Source organism: Thermothelomyces thermophilus, chromosome 1, assembly GCF_000226095.1.
Source record: "Thermothelomyces thermophilus ATCC 42464 chromosome 1, complete sequence".
In the NCBI taxonomy this organism is placed as follows: Eukaryota; Fungi; Ascomycota; class Sordariomycetes; order Sordariales; family Chaetomiaceae; genus Thermothelomyces; species Thermothelomyces thermophilus.
In genome coordinates, this window is record NC_016472.1 from 777,904 (window position 1) to 805,329 (window position 27,426).

Here is a 27,426-nt window from a genome sequence, read left to right on the forward strand (position 1 = left end):
GGGCTGGGACAATATGACATCCTTACACCCTTGCGGCGGCAATTCCCACGAAGCCTGAAGCCTGCCTTTAGATGTTGGGGAGATGGACCACCTTGCTTCGTACACGGCACGGGCTGCTCGTCTGGCGGGACCTGCATAGAATGAATATATGACGTTGAATACCTCTACACCCTTCTTCTCTCTCACGTACCCCACGTTTGTTGCAACTTATACCACAACAGAGCCTAGTTAACGTGCAGGTGAAACCAGAGGGTCTTTGCTTCCAGCGTCTACTTCAGTATATATCCTGCCAGAAGGCTTTTCTGTCCTGTCGCCTCAATTGAGAGTCGCATCGCCGTTCTCTGCCGGTTCTGCATCATCTCCGCCCACGGGCTTCTAGAACCCGAAGCCGGTTTTTCGGGCTCTGACTTCAACCCCCGCGCGTCGGACTGAGCATAACTAGAGGCAGGTGACTGAAGCTTGGTAAGAGCCCTCGGCGACTCGGTGATGTCGACCGAGCAATTAATCAATTGATATCAGTAGCAATCAACTGTTGCCATACCCCTGAGCGGAGACGCTTCCGCGAGCATCCCGGATTCGAAACGGGTCAAGAAAAGAGGGGGGTAAACAAAGGGAGGGGGAACAAGGACAAAAAAACAGGAAGAACGGGCCCGAACTTCACCGAACGTTGATAACAGAAAACGTCCGTGCATGCTACCTACTATGTAGGAGACATGGTTTGGCATATAGCCGTTCCCGTAACCTTCACCCTTCCCCTCTCCCTTGCCGTTCACATTCCCGCCTCGCTGTTCCGGCCCTACCAGACCAGCTATTACCAGCTATTATATATACAAAAAGAAATTGGTTGGTAGGCAGACGAAGAGGGTACAAAAGTCACCAGTCGTTCGGTTCAGATCAGCCACAGCATATCATATCAAAACAAAAGAAGCATAGCTCCCCCGCCCCCCCAACCCCGTTCGCTCATGTCCGTACAAAAGCTGAGGTGGCATCCTGTTAGCGCGAGCTCACTCGATAAAAAAAAACATTGTAGGGTGGATAGAATAAAAAAAAGAAGGAAGGGAGGGGGGGGTCAGGAGGAGGAAGAAGGCAAGGGGAAAAGAAAAAAAAAGGAAGAAAAAAAAGCGAGAAAAGGAACTTACTCGCGTCCACCTGCCTCACCTGGGGCAGGGCCAGGCGCACCTTGTTGCGGTAGAGGGCCGGGGCGCGCAGCTGGAGCGGGTTGCCCTCGAAGTAGACGGTGGTGAGGGCGCGCTTGTCGGCGAGCTCGCGCTCGAGCTCGGCAAAGTCGGCGATCTGGTTGTAGCTGGCCCAGAGCTCCTCGAGGTCGGCGAGGGGCCCGAGGCCGCGGAGGCTGGCGATCTGGTTGTTGGACACCTCGAGCACGCGGAGGCGCGTGTTGTGCTCGAGCCCCTCGAGCGACGCGAGCGCGTTGTGCGAGATGTAGAGCTCCTCGAGCTGCGGCACGTCGCGCAGCGGCGACAGGTCCCGGATCCGGTTCGACTGGATCGACAGCAGCCGCAGGTTCGGCAGGCCCGCGAGGCCCGTCAGCGACGTGATCTTGTTCTTGGCCACCCAGAGCTCCTCGAGCGACTTGAGCGTCTCGAGGTTCTCGAGCTGCCGGATCCGGTTCGAGCCGAGCTCGAGGTTGCGCAGCCTGGTGAGGCCCGCCAGGCCCTCGATCTTGGAGATCTTGTTGGCCACCAGGTAGAGGTCGGTCAGGTTGGTCAGGTGGGAGACGTGCTTGATGTGCTTGATCTTGTTGAAGGAGAGGTCGAGAGAGGTGAGGTTGACGAGGTCGTCGAGGCCGCGGATGCGGGAGATGAGGTTGTCGTAGAGATCGAGGTCGTTGAGGGTGGACGCGACGCACGAGAAGCCCTCGATGTCTTGGATCAGGTTCTGGCGCAGGCAGATGCGGGCCACCCTCTTGAACCTCTCTAGCCGGAGGGCGGGGATCGACTTGATTCGCGAGTGGGTGCAGATGATCTCATCCGTGTCTGAGTCCTCGCCGTCGAGAATGTCTGGAATGGGATTTTTTTTTTCCCTGTTTTAGCTACTCTTCAAATCGGGATATCCAGGTTCAGCCGCCCGCTCTCCGTACCTTCGTCCGCGGCAACCTCCTCGCCGGGGATAACGTTGTCCTCGTCCGAATACTCCGGGTCCGAGAGCGCTTCTGGATTCGCCAGGAGGGCGTTTTTGGGAACGCGCAGCTTCCCGTCCCAGCCCTTGCTGTCTCTGAGCCCGGGACTCGCTTCGCCATCGTGCCGTGGGGAAGGGTTGTCGTCGGCTAGTTCGATGTGGTGCCCCGGTGAGCGGTTCCCTTCTTCGACTGGCGCGGGCATGGCTAGCGATGTGTGTGTGAGTGTTGTGTGTTACGGGTACGCGTTTGCGCAGGTCGCGAAATCGAATGAGCTTTGCCGTGGATGGGGATAACCGAGGGAGGTCGAGGATTCGAATGGCGGTGCGAGATGTAGGTTGTTTCCAATCGTCGTTCGACTTCGCGGGATACCTTCAAAGAATGGACCAGGGGGACCCTGAGAAAGTTGCTTGTTGGCGGTGTGTGCGACACGGTACTTGTAGTGTAGAAGTCTCCCCCAGTTATTGTTGCTGCAGTGTTAATGATGGCCCGACCAACTGGCGCAGCTGCTCCGTCCTGTCCTCGAGGAGGGGTGCCCTGCCTTATCGTAAGGCTATCGGTGAGCGGGCGCAATGAGCGAAACACTAATTTTAGTGGGTCTATCTACGCTCCTCGGTACCTACGAACGAAGGAGTTGCACTTCCCTACTCCGTACATACCTTACGCTACCTTACAATCACTTCACTCATAACTTTCATTCGGTAGTGCATGTAATCCGTATATACTCCGTACTCCGCAAGTCGTGTAACTTGCTGACTCGGTGTCACCAAACCTTGTTCCAAGGCGATCGCACTCTGTTTCTTGTTGTAGCGTAAGTACGCTTGATGAAGAAAACTGCTGTCCAAAGCTGCATTTCTTATACCTACTATTTAGAATTTCTGGTGCTGATCCAATGCCCGTCTAGCTTGCAGACGTCTGTTCTGCATATGATCCATTGCTTTTTTTCTCCCGCCCAAAAAGTTTCCACGATTCTAAGAGGCTGCTAGACTTGCCGTACCTGACCAGGTATGTATGTACATACATATGTAGTATACAAAGTACACGCGCACACGTACCGTGTACAGTACAGCACACATCCAAGTCCACGCTCCTTGACGTGACTTGCATCGAGCGCCATCCAACGATGGACCTCGCCTCCAACGCCTTGGACGAATTGCATCTCGACAACAACCACGCCAGGACTCCCGAGCATCAAATTTTTTTCCCACCCAACCAGGCCAGCCCAATCCAGCCAAGGCCGTAGTCTAATAATTCACAACGCCCGACAGGCAGGACGGAGCTCTTTAGCTGCAGAACGGCTTTGACGAGTTGCAGGCGAACACACACACGATTAGGCCATGGGATTTGAGCAGATACGGACCTAACGGGTACCTGCACAGGGCGAGATCATCCCGTGTCCATCACGACCGCCAACGCCTTCCACTCCTCCTCGGCAGGGGTTAGCATGCCTTCAATTGCGCCCCGTTGTCTTGCTGGTTGGCCATCGTGGCCAACGCGTGGTTCGCCTGCCATGATCCCTCCGAATCGGATGCCCGGGCTGCGGGGGATCCAATGGCGGCTGTGGTGTCGTCGGCTGCACCACAGTGGCAGCAGCATCAGCAGCAGTCGCCTCACTTCGACGCATCTTTGGGCATCCGTCCGGTGCCAGAGATTGGTGGGAGCCAATCATTCGCGGGCCATGCTCGCGGGGAGGAGGAGCTGTCGCAGCATCCACATTCCAACCGTTCTCTTGCCGCCGGTTATCTTCACCGGACTGCTGGTGGGGCTGTGGGTTTGGTACGTGCCATGAGGGCCATGTCATGCAAAGAAACAATACCTCTGACGACGGCGCTGGCCAGGAAGTGCATCATGATGGTGGTGTTCCAGAACAAGATCATCTACATGCCCGGACTGCCGCCCACCTCGCGCAGGGAGCAGATAGCGAACTGGGCAAGCATGTGTGGAGGCGTCCAGTGGACGGAGGAGAGAACGGTGGCCGAGGACGGGACCGAGCTGGCCCTGGCCGTGACGACCGTTCCTCTCCCGAAGGGAAGACGTCCGGCCGCTGCGGCGGCCAAGAACCAGCCCGCCCCGGCCCATGTCTATGTGCTCTACTTCCAGGGTCGGCCGCCTTCAAGACCCGCGTATCTGGAAGCCAGACACTGACGGGGTCTCGTAGGAAACGCGTCGTCCATACCACCACGGCTACCTGACCTATCCTGGACCCTTCGGGCAGTCAGTGACAGCAAGACGCATGCGCTGGCGCCGATGGAGCTGACCTTTGTCTGCCTGAGCTACAGAGGTTACTGGACCTCGCGTGGCAGGCCCTCGGAGCCGGGGCTTCGGCTGGATGCCGAAGCGGGCGTGCGGTGGATTGCCGAGCGCCACGAACGCGTCTTCGGGAAGGTCGGCATCGGGGCCACCGAGCCCATCCTCCTCGTCTGGGGCCAGAGCATCGGGTCAGGGGTAGCGACGAACCTCGCGGCGACTGGCCGAGTTCCAGCCGGGATGCCGATCAGAGGCCTCCTTCTCGAGACTCCGTTTGTGTCAATCAGGGCCATGTTGGAGACCTTATACCCCCAAAAGTGGCTACCGTACCGATACCTGTGGCCATTTCTCCGGAACCACCTAGACAGCTGGGAGAACCTGGGCCTGATCTCCCAGGCTTCCGAGGAGAAGGGTGTTCCGGGTCCAATGGTCTACATCCTCGAGGCCGAAAGAGACGAACTCGTGCCGAAGGAACAGAGCGAGCGTCTTTACCGAAGGTGTGTGGACCTAGGGCTAACCGTCGAAAAGGTAACTGTGCCTGTGGCATTCCACCAGCAGGCCATCGCCAGGGGGGATGGGAAGAAGTTGGCCGCCCAGGCCCTCTTGGAAATGACTCAGAGCGCGTGGAAGAGTGGTTGAGAATTCCCTCCCCCCCCCTCCCCCTTGAACCTTGGTGTCGAAATTCCTTTTACAAGCATTCTCGATTGTGGCGGCAATTTTTGAAGCGGCTTCATCTCGAGAAGGCCCCTGTCCAAGACCCTGGTAGAACATGTCCGGGAAGGTCCAGCAATTGGGTCTGGCCAAGACGGGGACCGAAGAGAGCAGGGCCCGATCGAGAAGGGGAACGAGGGTTCGGGTCATGCCAAAGCCATGTATGTATTACGGAGTACCCAAGTTCCTCCGTGCAAGCCGCGTGAAGATCCTTTGGCTGATTGCCTCGTCAATAAGCGGCACGGTTGAACGACTGTTTGCTCCGTGCTCTGCGACTTTCTACAAGGGTCGCGCTGAACGTTGCGTGCTCGGGTTGCGCACTGCTCCTGGGGAAGCAGGCCTCTCAGTGGGCCCCCAGTTCACCCTCAAGTGCAATACTGTTAGTTAGATCGTCTCTTGACGGGCGAATCCACTTTAGTTGCCAAGAATCTCAGAACACAGCTCCTGGCCGATGTTCCCGGTCCAGCAATCCATCCATTTGTCGCCGCGACTGGACCAAAGAGTTGTCGCTGTTGGAACGATTGTTCACTGAACCAGAGCGCTTGTAATGCAGGCATGCCATTGCGTTCTTGTACCAGCCTCTGCCTCGTCATCGCTTCTGCCTGCTGCTGCCTCGCGAGGTGCCGGCTAGCAAAAGTTCACACGCGGGTGACCGTGCCTCGGTAGCCTTGCATCGGAGGGTAGCATTCCAATTTCTTCTGCCTCTTCCAGAAAGCCGTCGACCGCCTGGCATTTCCGCACCGGCCTCGCCTAGCGCCATAGACTTCCACGGCATTGAGCACATGGAGACATGGAAGCCCCTAATCGTTCCGAAAGCATCCCATGTCTCGCACTGTCGACGGCTCCGTCCGGATTGCTTTTCCGCCCCTTGCTGAACCATGTCGAACGCACCTTTGCAGGGGACAGGCTCTGACCCGGTCCTGCAAAATCTCGTCCGGCTTGCCTCAAAGCGGTAAGTGAGTCAGGTGACTGCGTGTTGCTTCACTTTCCCCAGACTCGTTCCGAACGCGTCGAATCACGTTGGATACCAAGTCACTCCGTACCCGCAAGGGAGTGACGGGATAGGCCCCGGACCTTAGTGTAGAGAATAACTCTATACTTTAACTAGTGTACCTGCCTGGTTCTTTTACACACCGTTAACTAGCTTAATGCTGCCTTTTCCGGCCGCCGAGACAATGTGCCCACCCGTGATAACCAGGCATCTCTGCATCCCTCCCGACTTTTAAAGATCAGCCCTGCGACTTGCCTCGGCGGAAATGAGATGGGAAAATTTTTCAACCATCCTCATTCTAAGCCCACCTTGAGCACTGCTTAAGAAGGTAGGTCCTCGCTCATCGAGAAATCATCGAGCTATCAACATCGGGATCTTTCATTTTTCCTTTTTTTTAATCATCTCATATTGTCCTTTGGTGTTTACACTATTGCATCTTTCTGTTTCGGGCCTGCTGCATCATCACCCTTTCCCCCCACACCGCCGTAGGGCATCGCGATCTCGAACACGGCGGACGTCAACGAGGACCCCCAGAGTTTTTGGGTCCGGTTGAGTCGTCGACACCGTTGACAGGCCGTTGATCCGAATTTGGCAGAGACATCGGTGGAGAAGACGGGCAACCGACTCGGGTTAGTGGGTCAAGTCAACATGTTCTCTCGACGCTTCGAGCCGTCTCAGACGAAGAGTGTCTCCAAGTCTGGGAGGCACAGGAGAGCAAGCTCGTCCTTCACCAAGGAAGCTGGCATCTCGAAGAGGCCTGTTGAGTTGGGACGTCGCCGTGCTGGCACCGTCTCCAACGCTGGTGCATCCGAGACTACCCTGGGGTGAGTTGCCCGCCTGCCGATGCGGCTCCCTATAGAGTATGCAAGAGATGCTGACGTGAAGCGGCTCTAGCGGTTTCGTCTCGGCCATCGTCACCCTTGTCGTCGGCCAGGAGCAGAGGATTTTCGCCGCCCATGAGAACATCCTCAGCGCTTCGCCCTTTTTCCAGAGCGTCCTGAGGAACCAGTTGATGGACTCGCAGACCAAGAAGATCTCGCTGCCCGACGAAGAGCCCGAAGTCTTCTCATCCATTCTCGAATACCTCTACAAGGGAGACTACTACCCGCGGCTGGTGTTCAACAAGAAGAGGAACTCGTGGGAGCTGGAAGAGGCTGGCGAGGATGGCCGCTCCGAGGCCACCATCTACCACCACAGCGTCGAGGGCGAGTTGCTCAAGGACACGGCCATCTACTGCGCTGCCGAAAAGTACGGTCTCGAGGAGCTGAAGCGCATCTCTTTGCGCAAGCAAGGTCTCCAGTCCGGCATCCAGGCCAGCACCATCCTGGCCTCGGCCCGCTACGCCTACGCCAACACCCCCGACACCGACTCCAAGCTCCGCGCCCATTATCTGGCCCTCATCATCCGCAGCCGGAACACCTTCAAGCGCAGCGGCACCATGCAACTCGAGATGTTCAACGGCGGCACTCAGCTCTTCTTTGACCTGTTTGTTGCCCTTTGCAACCACGTCGACGACATCTCGAGCGCTGCGTAAGTTCAGACAGTTCCCTTTGCTCCGTTCAACTCGGCATTAACAAATCATCATCAAACAGTAGCACGCCTCGCACTCCTCGCAGCGGCCGTCCCTTCTAGGCTCCCATCTCACTTTCTTTTGCCACCCCTGTTTACGAGACGATTGATACCCAGTTTTCAACACCCCTCAACAACAATGATACCTGCCCCTTATGGGGTTCTCGACTCTGCGATGGACGATACTACAACCTCCCCCCCGGCCTCTTCCGATTCTCTACACACGATTCCATTTTTTTCACTTAATACGGTATAATACTTTTTTTCCGGGTCCGGCTTGGGTATAGACATGTTCCATCATGGCTTCATGATAACGGTGCATCAGGGCGGGTTCTTTGGGTTTTGTTTCTTTGTTTCCTTGTTTTCCTACTTTTACATGTTGGAGTTGGTCTCACTTCTGCTCTTCTTCCTCTCCCATAACCTTCAAACTTGTACAACAGCATACCCTCATGACACGACCTTGTTTAGGCGGCGGAGGATTTCCAGTTTTGGCAGTTTGCGTTCTCATGGGATTCATTTGGGGCAGGATGATGACATACCCCTGCTGCACGAGAGATGCCGTTTATCAGAGACGGTTGCTTTCAGGGGTATAGGCTTTTTTTTTTCTGGGTGGAGATCTCAGTGTCCGGTGTTTCTTTTTTCGTTAGTGGTGGAATTTTGGGATACTTGACTCTGGCAAGCAGCGGGATGGCGGAGATGTGAAAGTGTGAGGAGACCTGAGACAACCTTTGCTTCTCGCTCTCATTCATCACACGTTCTACACTAGGGTGTTGGGGGCATTGTTCTGAAAAGGACATATCGCCCAGAGGAGGATGATCTCCAAAAGAAAAAAAAAACCACATTCCTGGTGCTCATTCCCTCACTATACAGTATAATATCACTGAGCAACCAGAATTCTGTCGAAATCTTGCACATTCCGTGATGTTGCATGTGAAAAAGCTGATCCCTCTTGGCGTGAACCTCCCGGCGACGCCGTCGGGCAAAGAAAGCAATTCACGGACCCACCGATCCATTACAACGGATCTTGTGGGCCACCACTAATAAGTGGTTTGCGTTAGCGTCAAGGTACACTAGAGAGAGAACAAAAAACCACCGGACCGGGTCTCTCCGCGGCTCAGAATTTTGCGCCCCGGCTTGTCCGGTTTGGAAATGACTTTCAGGGGTGTGAATCTCTTGGCACTGTAATTTTAAGGAGTATACGGAGTACTCCGTTTGTCATTTTTCTTTGAAAGAAAAGAAAAAAAAGCAGCAATTCGAAAACGGACACCGAAAGTCGCCGAACCAGGAGATACGATACACCAAAGGGGTTGGCCTGAAACGGTGTTCTGAACATTAAAGGGGACGGAAGACGTTTCTTCAGTTACCACCGTCGACGAGGACCGACAAACCTATCATCGCCTGCTGTGAGACAGTTACATTTTTAGTAGTATGCATACACTATAACGCACATACGGTAGCTTATAGCGGCTTGATCAGCAGCGTGAGTGAGTCACTTGTTGGAGATTCACAGCGGGTGCTTGCCGAGCGTGCGATATGCAAGCCATTAAACCAACCCATGCCAGCTTACACCGTGGCGCGCGAACTGTGCGCGTGTGGGACGCGTGAACAGGCGTGAACAGGCGTGAATTTCTTGGCGGCTTCCCGTCCCTACTACTCCGTAGTACGCCCGGCATGCCTGGATTAGTGTAGGACGTAGGACGGGCAGGAGGAATCAATGAGGTCCGAAGTTCCCCTGTTCCTTTAAATTCTTGGCAGGAAAGGCAGGGGTGTGGATTTGATGCGAGGCAAGACGAAACGAACACGAGTGGCGATTGTTTGTGGTTCGTTACCTGATTGGGCGTTTCTGGAGCAACCCATGCCATCTTGCGACTTGCTGCCTGCCAACTGAGAGTCTACTTCGTATGTACAAGGGGGCGGGTTGGCTGCGCTGGTTGTTGGACGAAGGGCCACGGTTTCGCATCTCGGCACTCTTGTCGGAGTTTGAGAAGTGCAAACATTATCATCCATCAAGGCATCCAGCCTTTCGCTCTCCCGTCTCGGTCGCCTCTCCTACGGTAGGAGACCAAGGGGCGTTAGCTGTTTGCTTCAATTCCGCGTCACAGACTACGTCGGTTGAATCAGTCACCAAAATTTCACGAGCATCCCGCGCTTTCCGACGCTAAAAGCACGCGATAAGTATCATGCAGCCAACAAAGTCAGCCGCTCAATAACCGCGGCGTGGCCTCTTCTGTCTCATCCCGTCGAACCCAGGACTGTGCCATCACATTTGTCTAACTCGCGCACGGAACTGGCCCTTGTGCACCTTCCTCAGCGCTTTCTTGATTGATACCATGGGTCAGCGAGCCGGCAAAAAACAGGATTTGTTGACTGCTCTCGCTAAGAAAGCAATCCTCAACCCCTCATACCCCCGTGCCAGGGAATGCCCCTGACTTGCTGAGCACGACGATGCCGTGCTGGCGTGAAATGTATCCCTTCATGTGACCCTGAACGGCAATTAGCAAAATGACTCATTGCCGGGGCAACGATTTGTGCTAATCGGTGTGTTTGCATCACCGGTGACGCTGCCTAGGATTCCTTAGGCAGACACGCGCCCGACGAGGCAGCACTGGGCGTCAGGCATCATCAGAGCTACTGGGCGTTGCGCCTTGCCTCACATTGTAGGCTCTGATTGCTGATGGAAGGAGAAAGGGCACGCCTTCATCGGCTCCGAGGAGACCATCGACGTCTCTCTTGGGGGAACATCATGCGCACACCTGGCTTACCTTGTATATCATGTTGGCCAACAAGCACTCAACCTCGTCGTTGTCAATCTTCTCCTGGCTGCCTAGGCTGATGGCGGCGGCGAACTCAGCGACGGGCACACGAGTACGACGAACGGGCTTTTCTCCTTCTTTGGCCTCCTCAAACCCGCGGGCAATGAAGACCTTCCGCAGTAGATTCCGCAGCGCGATATCGCGGCCCCTTTCCAAGGTAAGATAGATGCGGCGCTTGACAAACTCGTCCTCGCCTTCCTGCAACGCAAGATCGAACTTGTGAAGCTCTCCTCGTTTGATACACCGGCAGAGAGGAAGGAAGAGTTTCTGCAGTCTTGGGAACGGCTCCAGCAACTTTTTGGTCGGCAAGGTGTGGCTCTTGATGAGATGGCATGGGATGAGGTATGTCAGGATAAGCCTGGGTATGTTAGTCCGTGAGCGGAGTGACTGGGCATGGACATACTCACTCCTTATTCCTCATTGCATTCTTATGACACAGATTCCACGCCTCGGTCAAGCACTCCTCGGCCTCGGGAATCGTTAGTAGTCGTCTAGACGGTTTCGCGGGAACCAATGACAGTACCTGGATATAGTTCTCCTCCAGGAAAGCCAGGACTCCTTCGTAATACTTGAATGTTACTTGTTGAGACTTTGGAAAGAGGGAGAAGTCCGGCATATCCCGGCCGCCGGCGCGCAAGCTGTTCAGAATGTTCTTGGAAAGGGACGCTGAGTTCAATCGGAAGTAAGTCTTGAGAAGGAGGTTGGCGATGTAGTAGCTACCCCATTTTCGCGATTCTTCGAGTGGTGCCCTGGACCATGGTGAGACTCTGTAGTGGTGATCGGATCGAAGGAGAATGCGCGTACCGATCTGTTTGGCAAATCATGAAGACTCTGGACAAGACTCGCGCACAATCTTCCAACTTCTGATTCTTGTTGGTCTCTGGGTCGAAGTCATCTTGGAGAGTTGTTGCACCATTGTCGAAGGGGGCGTTTCTATTCCGCTCCTCGTCCGCTTGAATGGCAAAAACACGAAGATACTTGCACACCACATACAGGCAGGGGATGGTGAAAGCTTCGAAACCAAAGTTCTGGTAACCCCGGAGCAGGGTGTTCAGGAGTTCAGTCCAAGCCTCGTAGACCTTTGTCCACACCAGGTGCGACGACTACAACAGGACTCAGCGATCAACTCGACATATTTGGACGGCGACAAGGAGCGACTTGGAGATTATGAGGCACCCACCTTGCTGCTGTCGCTCTCTGACTCCCGAGCCGTCAGAAGAACTCCCGTGGCATTCCAATATGCCGCGTATACATCGACCCAGCCCTGTAGGGTTTGATGATCAAGAGCGAGGGCAGCATTCCCCTGCAGACCGCGCCTGAGAACGTTCTTGATATTCTGAGCATTTTGACTCTTGAAAACCTTCCTCAATTGTTCGTTTGGGATGTCTGGCGATAATGTTTCAGCAAGTCGATAGCCATTCTCATTGCTCAGAGCCTCGGCAAATCTGTTGTACAAGGCGGGACCGATCTCCATGTTGGGGATGCTGAGGTCGCTGGCTATGACGAGGTCGGTGTGGATGCAACTGATTACTGCCCCGCCAAGGTTCCTGAGAGTTGAGGTGAACGGGTGGTAAACCGTGGTCTCGTATCTCTTTTCTCTGACAATAAGCTGGGACTCGATATACGAAGGTTACCGTGCTTCCGACACTCAAAGTCAACCAAATACAGCTGTTTCGGGGGTTTGCCAAAAAACTGTCTAGTTGTTGCTGCTGAAGTTGCAGTGAAGGTGAGTTTTGGATGGGGTTAGTTATCTGATTGGGCAGTGGTGTCCCTTGCACAACATGAGAGACCGGTGATAACCCCACACTTTGTGGCGCTTTGTGCCACTTGGCTTCGCACCGCCACAATCTTCTGGCTTGGCGAATACCTGGCTGGTCCAAGCGCTCCTAGCCCTAAACTAGGCGCACCCAATTTTTTCCAGCTTTCGCGATCGCTAATTCAGGACTCCGACAGCTCACCAACGACTTCGTGATCCGCAGCGGGAAATAATCACAGTAAGTTCCCGTTATCCGCCAAAACCTGGCATTGGAGATATTTTCTAACGTTCAAGCAGATGGGTAAGCAGTTTTTGTTTTCACTGTCGTCAAGTCATTGCATCGCCGGCTACGAGTTCGAGCACCGACCCACGATCGGAGATTCGATGTAAAATGTCACCATCTTTGGGCGGTCGATTACAAGAACGGGGAGGCCCGAACCATATGTTGTGGTCTATTATCGAATCGAAGGTGTCACGATGACGCGGACTTGGTTTGGAAGTCGGGCTTAAAAGGGCGTCATTAAGCCTGCCCAGTTGCCAACAACCTCGACCACATACCTGCCGATGGTTTTCGACTAGCGATACGACTCTCGTCGACCTTATTTCTTGTACATTGCGCGCAAGCTGGGCTGGGGCCGTGTACGCTGACATTGTGGTTCAGGTCGTCTTCAGGAATACCAGGTGATTGGGCGCCACTTGCCCACGGAGGCCAACCCCAACCCCAGCCTCTACCGCATGCGCATTTTCGCGCCGAACGAGGTCGTTGCCAAGTCCCGCTTCTGGTACTTCCTTCGTGGTCTTCGCAAGGTCAAGAAGGCCACTGGTGAGATCGTCAGCGTCAATGTGGTAGGTGCAGCTGGGATACGAAACGGTTTCGGGCTCGGTGCTGATTCCTCGCCAGATCTCCGAGAAGCACCCCCTGAAGGTCAAGAACTTTGGCATCTGGATCCGCTACGACTCGCGGTCCGGCACCCACAACATGTACAAGGAGTACCGTGAGACCTCGAGGACCGCTGCCGTCGAGGCTCTCTATGCCGACATGGCCGCCCGCCACCGTGCCCGCTTCAGGTCGATCCACGTATGAGCGGCCCCCCGGATATAGCAGTCGTCTGGAAGCCTGAATAGCTGACATGGACACAGATTCTCCGCGTTGTCGAGCTTGAGAAGACCGAGGACATCAGGCGCCCCTACATCAAGCAGCTCGTTGCCAAGAACCTCTCTTTCCCTCTGCCGCACCGCGTCCCCAAGATCAACAACAAGAAGCTCTTCAGCGCGAAGCGCCCGTCCACTTTTGCTTGAGCGGTTTCATGATTGTGGTTGGGGTTGGCAGGTTCTTCAGGTGTTCATCAGGAAAAACGGGATATCCTGCATTTGCTCCCTAGGACGAGCATGAAATGAATAAATGGTCAAGCACGGGTTCTGCGTTTGTGAGCAAGTCTGCCAGTTTCGCTCGGCCATCCGTGGTGGGAGTGCAATTGCGGGCGCGTATTCAATTGCCGCTGCTCATTTGACGGCAGGCTAAGCCTCGATGGTGTGGGTGGCAGTCGGGGGACTAACAAGCCCGACGGGCCTCGATAATGCCATCCGCCGACCCATGAAAGCGGTGAGTTTTTTGATCCGACCTGGGCCGACCGAGTGATGAGCACGGGTGCATATATGGTGCATGTTCCACTCCAAAAGAGGAAGCTGGCTTACTTAGTGTACATGAGGCTATTTTGTCGTCGCAACGGGCTCCCCGCGTGAGTCACTTGAACAATGTCCGGTACGAGGCACGAAGGTCTAAGAAGAAGGCTTTGCGCGACCTTGCTAGTGTGATTTCCCGTATTTCCGTTTTCTCTTTCATAAACCTATCCACGCCTCGGTGTATGCTTTTTTTCTCCACTCACCGCCGAAGAAACCAGTCCAGGTGGTCTCTTTGCTTCATCCGAACCTCAGAATCAACCTCCCGAGGGAGACCCCACATAAAGAGGGCAAACCCGGAGTCCGATATGTCCGCCGCACCGGAGCTCTCCTCCTCGTCGGAGCAACGCCCAACCCCGGGCACGGAGCCAGATCCGCGCACCTTTATCCGCGTCCGCACCACCCGCCCGCGGCAGCCCTTCCCACCCCATAGCGTCCGCCAGCCCATTACGACGGAGCGGCTTGTCCTGCGCGCTCTGACCGAGGACGACTTTGGGGCCTTCCGCGCGTTGCGCACCGAGCCTGAGGTGATGTACTGGACGGCCGTGGGCGTGCCGGACGCGGACGAGGAGCTCACCTGGACGAGGCTGCGGGCGTTCCTCCCGCCGCGGGACCAGTCGCACTACAATTTCGCCATCTGCCTGCGCGAGACGGGCGAGTTCATCGGCGTCGGCGGCTGCCACGCGCCGCGGTCGAGCCTGGGGAGGCCCGAGGTCGGCTACATGCTCAAGAGGGACGCCTGGGGTAACGGGTTCGCCACCGAGTTCCTGAGGGCATGGCTCGGCGCGTGGGAGCGGCTGGAGCGGGAGGAGACCGAGATCGAGGTCGACCCGCGGACGATCGGGGGAGACGAGGCGAGGGGCGAGGGCGGGCTCGTGAGGGAGCGGCTCCTCGCGATCACGGCGGACGGGAACGATAGGAGCCAGGGGGTGCTCAAGAAGTCCGGGTTCGAGTGGTTCCTGACCTGGCTGGCCGTAGACTCGCGCAAGGGGAAAGGGCCAGACAACTTGATCGGGTTGCCTACGTTCTGGTATTTCCCCAAGACGGAGGAATAAGAATCAACAGAGGCGGGGTGGGGTTTGTTGGGGTTGGCGTGTGTGGAAAGTGTTGGAGGGCGCCTTTTATTTACATCGCTTTTTCTTCATTTGCGGTCTGAAAAGATCCCCGCTTGGCTTGTCCCTGATAGACTTGGTTTTGTTTCTTTTTCTTTTTCCTCGTTTCTATCCCGATCTTCTATCGACCGAGGTCAAGTTCAGGTGAGTCATGCCTCAGGACTGGGGATAGTGAACCCTAACCCCTGCAGTGGCTTCATGAGGCCTCATAGGTCTGCGGCGAAATGCTCAGGCCGGGCAGAAGCACTTCACACAAATGGTCCTTCTAATGTTGTTCTTCACCATAGCCATGCAAACCGCACAGGTTGCAATGGCTCCGAATCACCGCCTTGAATTGCTCCGAATTGAGGCAACCGAGCTGGCCAGTTCTGTCTGGGCAAGATGAAGGAGCGTAACAAACTCATGAACCAACCTCAGCCACACGCAAGTAGGACGGGAACAAACGCAACCTGCCACGAGTCACACGTGTCGGCCGCTTCCCCGCTAACTGACCAAGGCACTCTCACCAAGCCACTCGGCAAGGACCTGTTAGTTACTGCGCATACACGCCAACCGCCGTCTCTCGATTTGGAAATGTCGGTTGGTTTCGAATCTGGGCGCAGCGCCGCTCGCTGCCGCAGAACGTGTGACACCAGGGATTCAGCCCTTGCTGCATGCTCGACCCAAAACCCTCCATCCACGGCCAAGTGACTCAAAAGTCTGCCTGGAAATCCGACCGATGCATCAGCAAACGGCCAACTTTAACCGTGGGCCGAAAGCCCCGAAAAGAGGCTTGAGGGCAGATCGAATTCGCTAAGGCGCACGGCAGCCTAAATCTCGATCCAGTGCGCCGCCTGGAATCTCGCAGCCGATTTTCAGCCGCGGAATAGATACATACACGCATGTGAATGCCCGCCTGCGATCGCTAACCCCTCCTTCAATCGCGTGCCTATCAACCCACCCCACGATAATAACACTCAGCCGTGAGCCAGGCTCGGGGGCATGGTTACCGGCCACTATCGCGCTCCATCATCAAAGACCAGACCGCAATGAGGTTGCCTTGATATTTTGACAATGGCCGCCACATCAAGCGAGGCCAAGGACGGCAAGTCCTTCTACGGCTTTTTGTTTGCGAAAGCAAAACCGATCCCCGTGCCGACCCCCATCTTCGATGCACTCCTTCGAGCCATCGCGCAGCATATTGTTCGTCGCAATCCGAGCCATTCTTGACACATTGACTCTCCGGGCCACTCTTGCTAACAAAGACCTCAAGGCGAGCGAGCTGGGGGACAAGACTGACGCCCACTTGACCCCTGCGAAACTAGCCGCCTTCTACAAGACTGCCGGCCATGATTGGGACTGTAGGCTACTCATTCTACCCTATTCGAAATCTCTTTGCTTTTGGCAGTGCTGATGTAATTCGCATGTAGCATTCTTCGTCGACATGCCCCATGCGGGCATCTCCACGGTTTACCAAGGATTGGGCTGCCAGCACTCCCTTTTGCCGGGCGACGACGATTTTGCCGCCCCCTCGATTCCGGCGCTCACGACCAAAGGCTTCGTGCGCTGGCAGGCAATCCAGACCTTGCTGGAACCCCAGATACAGGTGCCAGTACTGCAGTATGCCGCCGCTAACTGGGCTCTGAAGCACCCCGACACGGGCACTCCGCTGCCCGCCGATCTTCCGCAGGAGGCTTTCCCAGCCGACGTTGACTCCGACACTGATCGTTGGTATCAGGAGTGTGCGCAAAGGGCACGGTCGAAGCTGGCCGCCGAGGAGGAGGCCGAGGCGCCCAAGGAGACCGCTCAGCCCGAGTTCGCTGAACGCAAGGTTCCCTACACCCACGTCCGTGTCAACCCGGCATCGCCGCGCGACTACTTCGCTTCGCGGCCTGTCAACGTTGCTTACGTTCGTATTCCATCGCCTCGCCACACGCCGACGGGCAGATCCCCTGAGCGGGAGCGGGAGCGGGCCCGGGAGCGAGAGCACTTTGTGCGCCGTCCCACGGCGTCGCAAGAAGATCCCGCCCCACGCCGCCGGAGTTTCTCTGACTATCCGCACTCGCCACAAGATGCACGCCCCGCACGGGTAACACGTCTCGTGCCCGACAGGGAACCACATCGCCGCCGGCATAGCCAACCCCGACGTTACAGCAGCACGTCGTCAGGCTCGGATGATCCGGCCATCAGTCCGCGGAGTACTCCGCGACATACTGGACGGTCAAATGAGCCACCACCAATCTCCATTCGCCGCGTCTACACCAACAGCTCTGAGGACTCGCCACGTGTCGTTCGCACCACGGCGGGCCCAAGCCCGGTTCCTCCGTCACACATGCACTCGTCTCGGTCATCCGATGCCGGGCGCACGCCAAGCTACGACGACGGCAAATGGCATAGCACTCTCTCCGATATCAAGGAAAAAATCACTAGCTTCATCAGCCCAGCAGATAGAGCACGCAGCGTAAGCAGCTCGCGTGGGAGACGAGAGAGACCTCCCCGGTCGGCAGGGGTCTCGAGAGAGGATGTACTGCCCAATTCTCGCTTGAGCCGGTCATGGTCCGAGATCGATACCGACGACACCGACCTGGAAGAGGAACGGCGGAGGCGCAGCAGGCGACAATCCAGCGAGCTCAAAGACTACCATCGCCGGGAAAAGGAGAGAGAGAGAGAACGGGACCGGGATCGGGATCGGATCTACCGGGACCGGGAGCGAGAGCGAGAGCGGGAGCGGGAACGGGATCGGCCGTCTCTCCGGGAGCGCGACAGAGCGCACAGCGAGAGCGACCGGCACCGCCTCGCCGAGAGGCGGGACGCCGCCCGAGACATTCGTGACAGGGCCGAGCGTCTCGTCCCCAGCCCGAGCCCCGCCGCCTCCGCCGCCGCGTCTGCCCTGAACCGTGACGCCGGCCCTGGCACCCCGCTCTCGGGCGCCGCCGCCGCGGCCCGGCGCCGCGTCAACTCGGACGACGACTACGACCACCTCTCGTCGTCACGTCGCGGGCTGTATTCCACCGGGTCCGTCGTCGACGGCGGCGGCGGCGGCGGCGGTAGTGGTGGTTATACCCGGCGCACCAGCAGCCACACCGATCTGGACCGGCTGGATGGGACGCGGAGGCGGGCCGAGTGGGACAGCATCCGTGTCGACCGGGGGCGAGACCGGGACAGGGAGAGGGAGCTGATGATGAGGGAACGCGAGCGTGAGCGCGATCGCGATCGCGAGCGCATCAGGCTAGAGAGCAGGGAGCGGGAGCGGGAGAGGGAGCGGGAGCGGTTCAGGGACGATAGCAGTGGTGGCGGTGGTGGGGAGCGGTGGCTAAGAGAAGGGGAACGCTTGCCTAGAGAGCGGAATCGTGATCGTGATCGTGATCGCGATCGCGACCGGGAGAGGGAGAGGGAGAGGATGCCCAGCCCGGCCATGTCGGCGTCCGGGGTTACCGGTGTCGGCGGGAGAAAGTACCCCGAGACGATGCCCTGGGACCACTGAGAACCTGATGGACAACTTACTGTTGGGGTAGGGACGAAGAGGGCGCTGGATGGGGTGTCCTTGTTATGATTGACGATGGGACGGCAAAAACATACTCATGTGACCTGTGGGATAGAAGACATGCTTTGCGAATTCACGGCGTTTGGACGGCGTATGTGCCTGTATGTTGATGCGCATAATAGAGGGAATTTTTTTTTTTTTTTTTTGCCGAGATCTCCAACCTCATCTCGTTTAGTCTTTACCTACCTTGCCAGGAGGCAATAGTGAGTGAGTCCTCTAGAATCTAGCCTGAGTGTCTCAGCCAAAGGTGATAGGTGCTTCTTCGGCGGCATGTTGGCTTGTCGCCTGCCCACAGTTTGTATGCTGAGAACCCATTCCTCCAGAACAAACAATGGTTAACGGGCTCCGTTGACAGAGCGGGGAAGGGGGGGAGGATGCCTTCTCTCCGAATCCTAGTTGGGAAGTAGTAAACTATCGGTGGCATTGTCTCGTCCAAGCCTCCTCCAAACCATCTGGTCTGCAAATGTAAAAAAAAAAAAAAAAAAAAAAAAAAAAAAAAAAAAAAAAAAAAAAAAAAAAAAAAACACTTGGTCTCAAAAGCTGGCTTGGGTTACCAGGGCAGTTACTCCTCACAAAGCGAAATCACGGCAGGATTGGCTCCCAGTGGCTGGTGTTGAGTGTACCACCCTCGCAGTTTGCGGTCGGGTGCCTTACAGGATAGGCAAGTGACTTCGGTGCTGCCTTGGTTATTGTTCCTTCCTCCGTGGGCCAGCTCAGGGCTCGGCCTCGATGCGGCCACATTGGACGGCCCAGAAGAAGTCCCCTCTTCCATCTGACGGGTCTCCGCTTTCCGGTGGTGAGACCAGGAGAGCCAGGGCGAGGAGAACACCGGAAACCCAATCAATGCTTCCAACGCCGCGGATGTATGGAGGGCGAAAATTACAGGGTGGCAGTAGCCCATTCTGAAGGGCCGTGGGACGTGGAACGCCGATGGCGGCGGTGGGGGAAAAATATGGTGTTGCGTTGCAACCTGGGCCGGTCAGTGTCGGGACTCGCGGAATCAAAACGTGCCTGGACCCGGGCTTCTTGTCCGGCCGGACCGGTTTCGCTAAGCAGATTGTTGGGTTAGCGAGTGGCCCGAAGGCTCGGAGCCGCTACGGCTGTGGCACACGCGCCCGTCAGCGTCCCAACAGGCCAGGCAAGCAAACACGGAAACAAAAAGGCGGCGCAGTCATGCGTTTTCCTGGCACAGCTCGCCAAACTCGGGCGGCTCGTTTGACAATCCGGTGTAGACGCCCGCGGCTGAACAACGGCGGCCACCCTACCCGCGCGCGCGCCCCCCCGCGCCCCGAGAGGTTTGTTTCCCCAAAATTAACTCGCCAAAGCAACACCCTCAACGCCTCTGGTTGCCGGTGTTGGAGGGCAGGCCGCCGTGAGCGCGACCACGGCCGACGGATGAGCCAAAACCGCACCGTAGCGTGCTGATTGGACGGCGGGGCGGTAGGCGCTCATGCATACCGCCTGTCCAAGGAGATTGATGGACCATCCAAGATGTTGAGCTGCAGCCGTCAAGAGTTGTCGATGGGCCAAAGACGAAGGGACGGGGTGGAGAAGTTGGCCGCAGAACTGGGCCGATGACGCCTCGGTCCCCCGACGTCCCGATGGCATGCCGCCGGCGGAAGTGGAAGGAGATGCGATGCTTTGCTGGGCATCGCTCCCGGCGTCGGGTGGGGCTGTCGGCTTCCTGCTAGCTCTTATTGCACGTATGTATGTATGTATGTATGTATGTATATATAGTACTGTATGGAGTTCAAAGTGCAGATCAGCGGAAGAGAAACCAGCAGAGAGGCATGCGAGCACGTTGGTGATGCAACTTCCGAGCCAGAATATGTTAGCGGCTCGGCTTGCATGTTGGTGGCTGGAATCAAGCAGTTTTAGGGACTATCAGATGGCTGAAGACATGGCGATGCCCCCGAGGCGAGCGGCAGGCTGGGCCAAGCGTGGCCACACTCCTTTGCTGTTTTTTTTTTGGTGACACGCAGAAGCGAGCGCCGAGGCCAAGATAGCCAGCGGCGAATCATCATGCAGGATCTGTTTCGAAACGGCATCTGTCGGGGGGTTGTTGGCTGGAATGCGTTCTTTCTCTCATTCGCAACGCCCAATGTTGTAACTCTTGACATCCGTGAAGTCTAAATGATGAGTCGGTGCCTCGCTTACGCAGTCTTTTGCGCTTAGAGGTGGAAACCAGAAAGAGGTGGGGATTCCGTTGGCCCTTGCTGTCGGCCGTGAATCATGTTAGAATATGGCAGCCTCCTTAGATGAGGTAGGAATTTGGGATATGTAAGCTTCGTACCTAAGTAGAAGTTCGACGCCAGTTCCACGCGAGTCCACCATTTTCGGAAGTCAAGTGACTGTTTCCTTTGCATGCCATGCCACCGCGTCACATCTGCTGCCTAGTTCAAGATCAGGTCCAGTACGTATAAGTGATACTTCGTGCTTCTTAAGGTCGTGTTCCCACCAGTGCCGGTCATCCCACAGGAAGAACCGGGAAGGCACAGGGTTGTCGTGGCGTGCTGTGAGCTACCCGCTTGCGTGTGCTGCACTCCTGGAACTCAGGTAACAAAAAAATAATCTGGTCCTGCCGGGTATTAGCTCAGCACACTTGGTATTGTAATATGTACTGTAGCTATTACTACCTGCCTATGAATGCATACAGCTAGATCAAGCCCGACTCCGACCTTGTCTGTCACCTGAGCACGTCTTTTTCAGGCGTGTTCCTGACCACTGATCTCATCATCCCGCAACTTCTCCACTACACTGACAGGGGCGGTTCATCGGGTTGCGCCTCCCTATCGTGGCAATTTAGCGCAACGCGGCACCCGTAATTTACTGGGCCCGCTCGTTCTCTCCAGGCCAGCTGGGTCGGACCCAGTTCATGCCACTTTTAGAGATCCCCTCTCAGTTGTTGCTTCGTCCCGACCACTCACTTGCTTCCTGACCCAGACCACCCCCCCCCCTTCTCCCCGCCGCGACCCGACAACCGCCCCCTGGGACCCAACCCCAGCACCGAGCCACAGGCCAAGACCCGGAGCCACCTGCCTTACATTAAAGACCTCCGCAGTCCGCCGGGTCCGTGGACCCCAAATCTCCCCATCTCACCCGTACGGTTCCTCGCTCCTCAACCTCAACCTCAGCCCTGCAAGAACCGTGCCTATTCTGCGCCGCCGAGCGCGACGACAGGAACAACTGAAACCGCGCCGAGCGGACAGCACTTCGTTGCACCACCAAACCACCAAGCTTTCCTCGCAACACCTGAACCAACTCACTTTATCCGTTGCTGACCAAGGCACACCCCATCACCCAAAATGAAAGGCCGCCCCGTAGAGACGCTCGTCTACGAGTATATGTTTCCGAAACCTCGGCCATCTGACCCCCAAAACTTCCACGCACTACTCCAGCGATATCTAATTCTCGAGGTCCGGCAAGAAACACACTCGTTCTATGGCCACCTGGACACGCCCGAAGCAAAGTACCCGGGTCTCGACTACAACAACCGGATTCACCGCATCCGCCTTAGCAGGTGGCCGTGGCATCGCCGCCTCTTCCGCGCCTTTGACGGCTTGCGGCTAACTCCTGCCGAAATCTCGTCTCTGACAAAGTGGGAGGGAACAAAATGGGCCAAAGAACGATTTGAGCGAGATCAGGGAATCAAGATTCGAGACACCACGGCCGACGGGTTCCCTAACTACGCCGACCCCACCGACCCGTACTGTGCGCAATCGCTTCTGCATGCCCAATCCCAGGAGACGGATAACCAAGTCGAAGTCGGGGGAAGAGCGGAAGAAGCAGGAGAGGACGAGGAAGAGAAGGACGAGGAAGAGGAAGAGGAGGAGGAGGAGGAAGAAGAAGAGGAGGAGGAAGAGGAGGAGGGAGAGGATGGGGGAGAGGAGGAGAGCGACGGGGAACTCGAAAGCGTCGGGGTTGCCTTGAATGAGCGGCTTCGGCAGCGGGTCGCCATGCGGAACATGTCGGGGGATAACACGATGCCGCTCGACGAGGAGTGGGAGAACTGGCTTAAACACGCCATAGAATCCGGGGAGCTGCCTCACGTGGCAGATCAAATCGCCCGGTTTCCTGGGTCTCACAACACACTGACGGCCGACGACATCTTTCCGCCACGCATGGTAGCTGCTGCCAGGGCGGGCCACTGGGAGGAGATCCCCGACTTTTTGCACGACATGATCCGGCAGGCTCTGCAGTCTGGGCACAGGCCGGCGCCGGCTCAGACATCGGCGATGACAGGTTCAAGCTCACGACCCTCGATTAGGTACTCGAACGTCCTGAACACCTTTACCAGAGTCGGTGTTTACCCTCCTGTTCCCGAAGCCCGTTCAACAGCCTTCACTAGCCGCCGAACAACGACAACGGAGAATCCGCCCCAGCAAACCGCGCGACCGGGGGCTTAATTCCTTCTTACTAGACCACAAAACCATAAAGTTCACGCGACATAACGGAAACAGCACATTCAGTCCCCTTTGCGCTTCTCTACATTTGTTGTTTAATCGTATTATGAGCCGGATTCGTTTTGCAACACCCGCACGAGAGGGATGAGAATCACACACAAGCTTCGTCTCATCGCACTCTACCTACACCCATGGTCCCGGAAAGGGGTTCCATGGAGCGGATTCTCATTGCGAAAGAACCGGGCCAGCTCTGAGGCGGGAGTTGCTTTCTTCTCTGCGGTGCTTTTAGCGCGGAAGGTATTAGGGAATGGAAGGAGGATACCACGGGATTGGGCAAGGGCCTTGGGGAGGTATTAGTCGTTGATACACAAACAAAACAAAGTTGAACATGTATGCTGTCTTGATTTTCATGCCTTGGAGTAGTATTATTGTCTTGGTATGGTGAGTGAAGTAACAGTTACGATAAACACAAACACTTGTAAGCAATGCTGTCTCTCAGTCATAAACACAAACACTTGTAAGCAATGCTGTCTCTCAGTCGGCCCGAGCAGATGATCAAGGATCCATCAACATGGTATGTACGAGCTGGCCACAGACCGGCCACAGACCGACCTGGCTCACCTAAGTTGCGCTTGGTGGGAAACGCAAATCTGTGAAAACACTCGTTCGTGCCTCCGTCACAGCACCCAACCCCAGCTATTCCCCCCTTACCCATCTCACCCCTCCGTAAAAGAGCCTAGGTAGGTTTTGGACGGACAGTGGCCGGCACTGAAGAAGCGGCGTACGCTGTGCCCCATTCTCTACGGGGCTGTGGAGTATGCGCTCATGGCGGTCTATCTATCTTGACAAGGATCTCATCTATGGTGCCGGACACGGCAGGCTTCAATGCGCAGGGGTGGTGTATGAGATCGGGGAGAGAGAAGCCTAGCGCGGCTGTGATGAACGAGCCCCCCGAATCATGCCAACACGTGTATATATGAATTTAGTAATTTACACATGTACAGCCTTGACATGAGCCTAGATGGGGAAAAAAAAAAGGAAATCTCTATGCCGTGGTTGCCAAGTGTACGCAAGTAATACACCATGCCTGCTCCGGTTGCGTGGCCGCCTCTCGCGTCCCTCGAGTGTGACCGACCGACCGCCCTGTTTGCCGACGCCAGCGCATGTTCACCTCAACCGCTCGCCCCCTATTCTATCATTCCCCGGGCTTACGTTCGTTGGCCCACTCCAGCACTTCGTTCCTCCGGCGCTGTGTGTCGAGTTGGGTCCCGCCCGTTCCCCTCCCCTCATTTGGCCTCAGTTCGTTGGCTCTCCCCCCACCAGCCTTTATACTGCGCCTCCGGTTATTTTTGCTTCAGCAGGCCCTCGATGAAGGCTTCGAGGTCAAAGTTGGGCGAGTTGAGGTCTTGGTTCACTGCGGAGGTTATGTCAGGACAACTCCGTTAACGAGAGATAATGCTCCAGCGGGTACACTCACGGCCTGACGATTGCGCCGGGTTCGGGGAGGAGGAGGTTTGCTTCGTCTTGGCGTAGGCCTCCTTGGCCTTGTTGATCAGCTCCTGCTGGTGCTCATACTCGCGTTGCGCCGCGGCCGCCTTCTGCGCCGCGTTGATGCTCCGCTGGTGGTAGAAACCGTACACGACGCCCAGGCCGAGGACGGAATACCGGAGAACCTGCGCGGGCAAGGCCTTGTCAGTGAACCTGATCCCGCGACAAACGTCCGAGGCGCTGGGCAGTATGTCCCGCAATCCCCGTCTTCTTCTTCCTCTTCTTCCTCTTCAGAACTCCCACACCCTCCCCCCCCCAAGCCTCACCCGCGATCCTCCTTCCCTTGATCAACCTTCCCCGAGATTCTGAACCCCGGGGGTGCGCATCAACAGAGCTCGCGCTGCTAGTCATATCCGAGGACGATCGCGGGAGAGGCCCAAGGTTTGGTCTGCGGATGTGTCGGTGCGGTCGTAGTACTCACGTTGACTCCTGCCTTTGACGACATTGCGACTGATGATACCGGTGTCCCGCGGCTGGATGCGCTTTCTATTTGGGGATTCTGGGCTCGTCGGAGGCTGAGGCCGTCAATTGATGGGTCAATTGGGTCCCGTGGCTTGTCGTCGTCGATGCTTCGGGTCCGGTTCGGTGGGTTGCGCGGTTCAAGTTTTGGGAGCTCGGAAATTCTCGCGCCCTGGACCCACTTTCCAACTTGGCCGGGAGTGGCATCACCGGCTGGTGGGAGCTTTCCCTGGGTAGTAATCCGTAATTACTCCGTAATAAGGAAACCTTGCCGAGCCTCCAGTCAGGTGACGAGACTCACTGCAGTTGAGTGGTGTAAACAATTCGTGCTCAACTTTCCCATATTCCGTAATGACAATACATACATACACAGCTTCGTGCATGCACTTCAGCGACCAATTACCCCTGTCGAGTCTTGCAGATCGCGACGCGCATTTGGAACAGGCGGTAGGGGCAGACTGAGAAAGAACGAGCCAAATTGGTGTAGATTGTATCCTGAAGTCTTCTTTTCAGGATATACGCTTTTTTCACGAACACTGCTGCACGGAACACCCGAGACCTCGAAAACCCTCCTCCGACCTGCGGCAAACGAAGCGTTGAACATCCAACGCGATCGAAGTTTAAAAAGGCGCTGCGAAGCCACCCAAGGAGCCCAGACCCGACCCTCGATTGGCATCTTCCACTTTATCGGTTGAGCCCTCGGATGGGCCCGGCCGCCCGGCACCATGCAGCACCGTCGAGATGAGATCCTTGCGAAGAAGGCGAAGCTCGCAGAGCTCAAGCGCCAGAGGGAGCTTCGCGCGAGCCAGGCCAACCGCTCAAGCATCACCCCAAGCGAGGTCAGCCTTGCTTCTTGTGTCTTCCCCCCTCGTTTTACATTGGGCTGACAGACAGCCAGATAATATCGCCAACCCCGGGCCGAGCAGACAACCGGCGCGAGATCGAATCCCTAATCGACAGCCTCGTTCGCGAGAGCAGGCCTGTGTCCGTCTCGACGGGCGCCAACTCCCCCGGCCGCTTCGGCAGCCGGCCAAACAGCGTCCTCAGCGCAGGCGAGAGCGAGAATGTGTCTGAATTCGCTGGCCCAGCAAGCGGGCAAGTGGTGACTCCCCAGCCCCAGGTGCTGTCTGCGGTACCGTCCAAGACGGTCTACGAATGCCCCCCGTCGCCGGTAAAGGAGGTCTACTCGTACAGTAAAGGAGTGCAAACAACCGAGGAGTGGACGTCCCCGAGGCGGTCGCGCGCCTTTTCCGACTCAGAAGGCGAGGAGGCAGCAGTCGCGGCGTCGCCGAGCAAGCGCCTGAGCAGGCGAGAGCGGGATCGGGAGGAAGAGCTGCGAGAGAACATACGGAAGGAGATCGAGGAAGAGCTCAAGGCGGCCAAGGAGCTCGTAACGGATGGCGTCCTGAAACCGTCGGCCGCGGCCAACTTCCCGGCCCGGACTCTGACCGAGGACGAGCTGAGGGCGGTCACGCAGTCGGAGGAATTCATGGACTTTATCGACCGGTCGACCAAGGTCATCGAAAAGGCCCTGGATCAAGAATACGACATCCTCACCGACTACACCCTCCAGGTGCACGATGTCGACGACGACGACGAACAGAGCGGCAATACGGGAGGGAAAGGCCGGCGAAAGATCAGAGAAATCGCGCAGTTCTACGACGATCGGTGGTCCAAGAAACGCATGGTCAGCGCCGTCGATTTCTCACCCCGGTTTCCCGAACTCCTCCTCGCCTCCTACACCAAGAACCCCACCGCACCGCACGACCCGGACGGCATCGTGCAGGTCTGGAACCTGCACCTCCACGACCGGCCCGAATTCGTCTTCCACGCGCAGTCCGACATCCTCACCGCCAAGTTCTCCCCCTTCCACCCGAACCTCATCGTCGGCGGTGCCTACAGCGGGCAGGTCCTCCTCTGGGACACGCGCGCGCGCGCGGCGCCCGTGCAGAAGACGCCCCTCACGGGCAACGGGCACACGCACCCGGTCTACTGCATCGACATCGTCGGCACGCAAAACGCAAACAACATCATCTCGGCCTCGACCGACGGCGCCGTCTGCGGCTGGAGCGTCGACATGCTGGCGCAGCCGCAGGAGTCGCTGACCCTGGTCGCCCCGCTCCCGTCCAAGACGGAGGACCTGGCGCCGACGTGCATCGCCTTCCCGCAGGCCGACCCGACCTTCTTCCTCGTCGGGTCCGAGGAAGGGCCGATCTACCCGTGCCACCGGTACGACCGCGCCGGCGCCAAGGCCGGCGTCGACACCCGCGTCAGCTACCGCGGCCACGCAGCGCCCGTCATGTCCGTCTCGTTCCACCCGGCCCGCGGGCCCGTCGACCTGGGCGACCTCGTCCTGTCCGCCAGCCTCGACTGGAGCGTCAAGCTGTGGAAGGTGCGCGCGCCCGCGGCCACGTCGGCGGGGGTCGGCGGCACGGTGGCGGCCGGCGGAGCGGCCGGCGGAGGCAGCGTTGCCGGTGCGG

At 57.0% G+C, this 27,426-nt stretch overlaps 11 protein-coding genes across 11 annotated transcripts; 7 read left to right on the top strand and 4 right to left on the bottom strand.

The window, feature by feature from the left end:
* Positions 1 to 649: 649 nt before the first annotated feature.
* Positions 650 to 2,582, bottom strand: MYCTH_2073132 (uncharacterized protein). The gene is made up of 3 exons (XM_003658427.1): positions 2,099 to 2,582; positions 1,140 to 2,018; positions 650 to 977 (listed from the first exon to the last, which is right to left on the bottom strand). The coding sequence occupies exons 1-3, from the start codon at positions 2,337 to 2,339 to the stop codon at positions 961 to 963; spliced, it is 1,137 nt and encodes a 378-aa protein (XP_003658475.1). The 5' UTR covers positions 2,340 to 2,582; the 3' UTR covers positions 650 to 960.
* A 1,393-nt stretch (positions 2,583 to 3,975) lies between these two features.
* MYCTH_2294289 (uncharacterized protein) lies at positions 3,976 to 5,452 on the top strand. Its single transcript, XM_003658428.1, has 3 exons — positions 3,976 to 4,235; positions 4,293 to 5,253; positions 5,330 to 5,452. The coding sequence occupies exons 1-2, from the start codon at positions 3,986 to 3,988 to the stop codon at positions 5,018 to 5,020; spliced, it is 978 nt and encodes a 325-aa protein (XP_003658476.1). The 5' UTR covers positions 3,976 to 3,985; the 3' UTR covers positions 5,021 to 5,253; positions 5,330 to 5,452.
* A 1,279-nt stretch (positions 5,453 to 6,731) lies between these two features.
* Positions 6,732 to 7,715, top strand: MYCTH_90789 (uncharacterized protein; the record flags this gene model as incomplete). Its single annotated transcript, XM_003658429.1, has 3 exons — positions 6,732 to 6,907; positions 6,978 to 7,613; positions 7,676 to 7,715. The coding sequence occupies 3 exons, from the start codon at positions 6,732 to 6,734 to the stop codon at positions 7,713 to 7,715; spliced, it is 852 nt and encodes a 283-aa protein (XP_003658477.1).
* A 1,886-nt stretch (positions 7,716 to 9,601) lies between these two features.
* Positions 9,602 to 12,207, bottom strand: MYCTH_2294293 (uncharacterized protein). Its single transcript, XM_003658430.1, has 7 exons — positions 11,646 to 12,207; positions 11,270 to 11,568; positions 10,989 to 11,214; positions 10,873 to 10,934; positions 10,415 to 10,823; positions 10,058 to 10,135; positions 9,602 to 9,969 (listed from the first exon to the last, which is right to left on the bottom strand). The coding sequence occupies exons 1-7, from the start codon at positions 11,937 to 11,939 to the stop codon at positions 9,913 to 9,915; spliced, it is 1,425 nt and encodes a 474-aa protein (XP_003658478.1). The 5' UTR covers positions 11,940 to 12,207; the 3' UTR covers positions 9,602 to 9,912.
* Positions 12,208 to 12,698: 491 nt separating this feature from the next.
* On the top strand, positions 12,699 to 13,520 carry MYCTH_2122073 (uncharacterized protein; the record flags this gene model as incomplete). Its single annotated transcript, XM_003658431.1, has 4 exons — positions 12,699 to 12,720; positions 12,883 to 13,067; positions 13,123 to 13,299; positions 13,362 to 13,520. 4 exons carry the CDS (start codon positions 12,699 to 12,701, stop codon positions 13,518 to 13,520), a joined length of 543 nt encoding a protein of 180 aa, XP_003658479.1.
* Positions 13,521 to 13,635: 115 nt separating this feature from the next.
* Positions 13,636 to 15,201, top strand: MYCTH_2294298 (uncharacterized protein). Its single transcript, XM_003658432.1, has 2 exons — positions 13,636 to 13,824; positions 13,931 to 15,201. The coding sequence occupies exon 2, from the start codon at positions 14,210 to 14,212 to the stop codon at positions 14,954 to 14,956; it is 747 nt and encodes a 248-aa protein (XP_003658480.1). The 5' UTR covers positions 13,636 to 13,824; positions 13,931 to 14,209; the 3' UTR covers positions 14,957 to 15,201.
* Positions 15,202 to 15,885: 684 nt separating this feature from the next.
* MYCTH_2294300 (uncharacterized protein) lies at positions 15,886 to 18,747 on the top strand. Its single transcript, XM_003658433.1, has 3 exons — positions 15,886 to 16,195; positions 16,266 to 16,353; positions 16,423 to 18,747. The coding sequence occupies exons 1-3, from the start codon at positions 16,067 to 16,069 to the stop codon at positions 18,474 to 18,476; spliced, it is 2,271 nt and encodes a 756-aa protein (XP_003658481.1). The 5' UTR covers positions 15,886 to 16,066; the 3' UTR covers positions 18,477 to 18,747.
* Positions 18,748 to 19,249: 502 nt separating this feature from the next.
* MYCTH_2122076 (uncharacterized protein) lies at positions 19,250 to 20,144 on the bottom strand (the record flags this gene model as incomplete). The annotated part of the gene is made up of 2 exons (XM_003658434.1): positions 19,250 to 19,584; positions 19,868 to 20,144. 2 exons carry the CDS (start codon positions 20,142 to 20,144, stop codon positions 19,250 to 19,252), a joined length of 612 nt encoding a protein of 203 aa, XP_003658482.1.
* A 1,569-nt stretch (positions 20,145 to 21,713) lies between these two features.
* MYCTH_2294303 (uncharacterized protein) lies at positions 21,714 to 23,025 on the top strand. Its single transcript, XM_003658435.1, has one exon. The coding sequence runs from the start codon at positions 21,842 to 21,844 to the stop codon at positions 22,940 to 22,942; it is 1,101 nt and encodes a 366-aa protein (XP_003658483.1). The 5' UTR covers positions 21,714 to 21,841; the 3' UTR covers positions 22,943 to 23,025.
* A 907-nt stretch (positions 23,026 to 23,932) lies between these two features.
* Positions 23,933 to 25,075, bottom strand: MYCTH_2313301 (uncharacterized protein). The gene is made up of 3 exons (XM_003658436.1): positions 24,909 to 25,075; positions 24,417 to 24,612; positions 23,933 to 24,353 (listed from the first exon to the last, which is right to left on the bottom strand). Exons 1-3 carry the CDS (start codon positions 24,930 to 24,932, stop codon positions 24,283 to 24,285), a joined length of 291 nt encoding a protein of 96 aa, XP_003658484.1. The 5' UTR covers positions 24,933 to 25,075; the 3' UTR covers positions 23,933 to 24,282.
* A 254-nt stretch (positions 25,076 to 25,329) lies between these two features.
* On the top strand, positions 25,330 to 27,413 carry MYCTH_2074571 (uncharacterized protein; the record flags this gene model as incomplete). Its single annotated transcript, XM_003658437.1, has 2 exons — positions 25,330 to 25,785; positions 25,845 to 27,413. Coding segments are annotated over exons 1-2 (1,683 nt in total), but the record flags the coding sequence as incomplete, so codon positions are not given.
* Between the last annotated feature and the right edge of the window lie 13 nt (positions 27,414 to 27,426).